Below are 4,880 nucleotides of genomic sequence, written 5' to 3'. Positions count from 1 at the left end.
GGGTGTCAGGCAACCCTGAGCTCCTGCTACCCCGGCGCTGATCCAGCTGGATGAGGCCTGTGGTCCTACTCAGGCTGGTTTCTGCTTCCCTAACTAATGCAGTCTCAGCATTTAAGTCATATTTAATAAACTTAAAAATATAGAGACATTCAGACACTGCCCTCCCACAAGAAAACTTACCTGCATCAACTGAACTAGCTTTCAAACACCAAAGCTATGATTTCATATTAGGTGATCCTGAAAATGGTATTAATCCTATTTTATATTGGTCATCTTAGGTTAAATCAAGTACCTTTTCTAAAAACATTTACTTTATGTGTAAGGGTGGTTTGTCTCACGTGTATGTCTGTGAATCTTGTGCCTTTAATACCAGCAGAGTCCAGAAAATGTTGTCAGATCTTCCAAACTGGAGTTACAAGCCATTGCAAATGGTTCCTAGTACTCAAACCCTGGTCCTTTATGAGAGGAGCAAATGCTATTCACTACTGAGCCTTCTCAAGCTCAGACATTTTTGAGCAGCATAATAAATAACAGAAAGCCTGAATTTGAGCAAAGTAATTAGAAAAGTGATTGGTCTTCCCTACTCAGTTGAGTTGAATTTGGGTTAAGACCTTATTTAGAATTAAAGGTTTAGCTTTTAAACACTTTTTATGAATGAATGATGAAGTTATTCTATGAAATACAAGCTAAATACAAGATAATGCAGAGATGGCTTTAGCTTTGTCCATTTAAATAATTGAACTAATTCCACTGGTAATTATATAGATGTAGGCTGTATTTCATTGCAACGTGTAAGTCAAAAAAATGAGCACAGTTTGCTAAATGTGGACTTAATTGTTGCTTTTTGTGCATGTCAATTCAATTCCACATCTAAAAAATTAACACTTTGGGGGAATTCTTTGAAAATCAAAAATCACCAAGTGTCATTCTGATGATTTTTATTTTTTCTTCCTACATTCACACTGCACACAGTTGTTACCAACAGAACATCATTTCACATAAAAATACAACTTATACCCATACAAATGTATATATCTTTAAATTCTAACCAAACCACAACTGTGTAAATATGAAAAAGCTAAAACAAACAACAACAAAACAGTCCTCTTTCTTCCACATTGTTTATTTTTCTGCAGTTATTTTAAGGCTAAAGAACATCAACAGAGAAAATTATTATTTTTATTTTTTTGAATGTTTTCCCTAAAAGTTTGGATGATGCCAATGTATTATGCTCCTGAGATTACAAAGACCCCAGAGAAGCCTCCATATCCTTGCTCCCATGTTTTCTTTACCAGACACATGTGAGAAAAGACAGCAATTTAAAATAGCATACAAATAAAGGTTTAAAAAATAAAACTCTGTATGAGAGACAAACATTTTTTTCCTGTAGTAAAACTTCCTTCTTGGGCTTAGAATGTAGATAATTGCCTTCAACATAGTTTTTCTATAATAAGTACTTTTGGCTCAGTAGGGGCTGCTGGGAAATCTTCAGAATTTAATCTCATGATATAATTTAAAAGTTTTACTCTGATTGCTTGTTTATAGAAGGCTATTTTCATAGCCATTGTATTGAGGAAACTGAGGCACTACCCTTAAATTAAGTAGATGTGTATTGAATGCAGAAGTAAGCTCAGAGTTTTCCAAGCTGTGAAACTAAATCTCTCTCCCCATTTCTCTCTTACATTCCCGTGTTTTCTTCAGTCTTTCTCATTTCTAAGTATATATGACTCTGATGGCCACCAATGCCAAGAATAAATGTCAAATTAAAAACAGACCTATATACTAGTGGCCTATATAGTAAATAAATTTAGATTGCAGCATGAATGAATGTTTTGGAGTCCTGAAGATGTATATGTGCTCATTGGAGTTGTGCAGATAAAATTAAATAGGGTGAAAATCTATCTTAAAGTCCATTCTGAATATGTAGGGTATATCTGTGAATTGTTATTTTTGTGTCTATTTTACAGCAGTCACAAGGAAGACAACAGTGGTACAGAGAAGTAGTGTTTTACCTGTAATGGGGAGAAGGGTATCCATTTGCAGTACAAGTCAAAATAATTTCAGATCTAGATAAATCCAAAGGAAAAATAACATCTTGTGGCTCCTGGATAAAAATAGGACGGCTGAAACGACCCTCACCTGGGGATGAAAAAGAAAATATTCATTGAGATACTTGTTCCTGTCTGAGAGCACACTTGATTTAAATCTCAATTCTACACAGATTAGAAAATGTTATGTATTACCAAGCTTGAGCTTAGAGAATATTCTTCAAGAATTTTAAAAACACTTTCTTCTTTCCTGATGAGCTCAGCAGGTAAATGTGCAAACTGAACACTTTGAGTCCCAGAAGCCATGTGGATATTTAAATACAATAGAATCTTGACTAGGGTGTAGAGTGAAGCAGCAGAAACAACAGCTTGCCTTGCCAAGAGGGATACCAAGAACAAACTCTTGAAAGTTGTTCTCTGACCTTTGTCTCCCATATATAATATATAATGTTATAAAATATAGTATATTATTATTTACATGTAATATAAATACTAGCTAAATAAATATTATAGTTTATATTATTTGCATATAGCATGCATATTGTAAATAATATAATGTATAATGTTAAGGTATATAAATATAAATCATTACATATGTATTTTTTAAAATTAATATAATAAAATAATTTTAAAATTATTATTTTCTGAACTATGCAGAATAATTTTGTGAATGACACACATTTCATCCCATATTTAGTAGTTTATTTTTCCAGTAAACAAAGAGTATTCCTCTACATCATTTCAACACAGTTAAGCAATTAACAAAGCTTACTCATCTAATCCTTTACTCTATTTAACCATTTTCCCAAATAAAACATTTTGCAATCCAAATTCATTCAATTGCTGTCTCTCTTTTTCATGTAGTAACTATCAGTTAGCACAGTACAACTCATTTCGGGCCACACCTGCCCTGATTTCCCTTGCATCAAATCATTTTTTACACCTCAGAGCATGCAACATGAAGCACCAGGCTGTTAGAGTCCCTCCTCACATATTTAATGTGGTTGGATATTTCCCTTGCTTAGACCGACATCAGTGTAATGGACAGAAAAGCTGTGGGAAAGACTCAAGGGGAAAAGGCAGAAGAATAAGTGATTTATATGGTGGTAAGGTGTGTTTGTCTTTATATGAGAATACACAGCATGAATGATAAATGATAAACTTGGTATTAGGACTTATTCATAGGATGCTAAGTTCATATGTGTAGTGCCAGAGAATTAAAATCTTACCATGTAAGGCAAATGTCTCAATTTGGAAAGATGGCAGGGACATTGTCTAAAAGCTTGCAACTTGGAATCAAACAACCTTAGCAGGTATGAGCAACACTCAAGACATCATTAGTTATGATTTTTTGTGTTAGTCCTATTCTTATTATAATTATGTCATGATATGCTAGTTACAAGCAAATGGAGAGCCAATGAGCTATATAGTCACCATAGTTACAACCACCATCATTATTATCATCATTCTTATTATTTTTAGATGAGAAATTGAAGTCTAGCTATTTGAATATATTGTCCAAATTTCTATCTACTTTAAGAGAAGATGTGAAATTAAATCAGAATCTTCAAATTCTTTCTTCAGGACCCACTTACTGATTTCACTTCCATTTTACATCTAAAACATTTCCACCCAAGTAAAATAAATCAGTTCCATGGTGATTTTAAGCTTTATTTCCTGTATGTTCATCTTTGACATAGCAGTATAGACATACAAAAGCTTCAGTTTTAACAGTCAGCTACCAGTTCCACAATCTTGGATAAATTATCCAGTAATGCCAGTCCTAGAAATTCCTCTCTGATAAATGCAACATAGGTATAATAGTTCAGGGTTGTTGCAAAGGCTAGTTTAAAAAGAACGATTTTTTTTCTCCTGGGCCTGTGATATATCCAAGACATGAGACAGCATCAAACATAAAGAATATAGATATTGTAACAATATAGAAGACTTAATGACATCTATTTATATTCAGGTAAAATTAAAATAAAGTACATTAATTATGTTCAAAGTAGCCTAAAACTGGTGAACATTTACAGATAGTAAAATAAACAAATACAGGTGACTCAGGCACCCAGGAACTCTGCCTGACCAGTGGCATGAGTTCCTTCCAGTCTGGTCCAGTGCCCTGAGCAGACCTTGGTGCAAATTCTGCAGTCAGTCCCACAACACCTAGAGAAAGATCCACTCCAAGGCTGTTAACACACCCAGGATCATAGGATCAGAGGTGAGTAGGACACAACATCCACATCAACACCAAAAGTAACTGGGACCAGCAGGACCCAGGCACCCAGAAAATCTGCCTGACCAGTGGCATGGGTTCCTTCAAATCAGGTTAGGTGCCATGAATAGACCTTAGGTGTGAACTTTGCAGCCAGTCCCAAAACACCCAGAGGAATCTCAACTCCAAGGCACTCTAACTTGCCCTGGATCATAGGATCAGTGGTGTCCTGATCAGACCTTAGACACTAATTCCGCAGCCAGTCAGAAGAAGTTCCAAGAAGAAGCTCCACTTCCAGGCACTCTAACATGCCTTAGAATCTCAGAATCCCAGGATCCCAGGATCTTGGTCACACCAGGTTCCCAGGATCCCAAAGACAGATTGACTCCCAGGAGCTCTGATACACCCAGGATCTCAGGATTACAGGATCCCAGAATCACAGGATCACAGAGACAGCTGAACTTTGAGGAGTTCTGACACAACCAGAATCACATGAAGGACATGCTGCAGTCAGATATAGTGAGGGCAGGTATCACTAGAGATAATCAGATAGCAGGAGGCAAGCATAAGATCATAAGCAACAGAAACCAAGGTTACTTGGAATCATCAGAACC

At 35.7% G+C, this 4,880-nt stretch overlaps 1 protein-coding gene across 3 annotated transcripts in view; it reads right to left on the bottom strand.

Annotated features, from left to right (window-relative positions):
• Nucleotides 1–4,880, bottom strand: part of LOC110295968 (contactin-6) — a 355,090-nt gene that overhangs the window by 206,076 nt on the left and 144,134 nt on the right. For all 3 annotated transcript variants that reach the window (XM_021164391.2, XM_029478903.1, XM_021164390.2), the window contains one exon: nucleotides 2,013–2,139. In XM_021164391.2, coding sequence (XP_021020050.1) covers nucleotides 2,013–2,139 — 127 coding nt within the window. The remainder of the gene's footprint in view (nucleotides 1–2,012; nucleotides 2,140–4,880) is intronic.

This window comes from Mus caroli, chromosome 6 (genome assembly GCF_900094665.2).
Source record: "Mus caroli chromosome 6, CAROLI_EIJ_v1.1, whole genome shotgun sequence".
Lineage (NCBI taxonomy): Eukaryota > Metazoa > Chordata > Mammalia > Rodentia > Muridae > Mus > Mus caroli.
The sequence above is the reverse complement of the archived record's forward strand: the minus strand, read 5'-3'. Positions and strand labels throughout refer to the sequence as shown.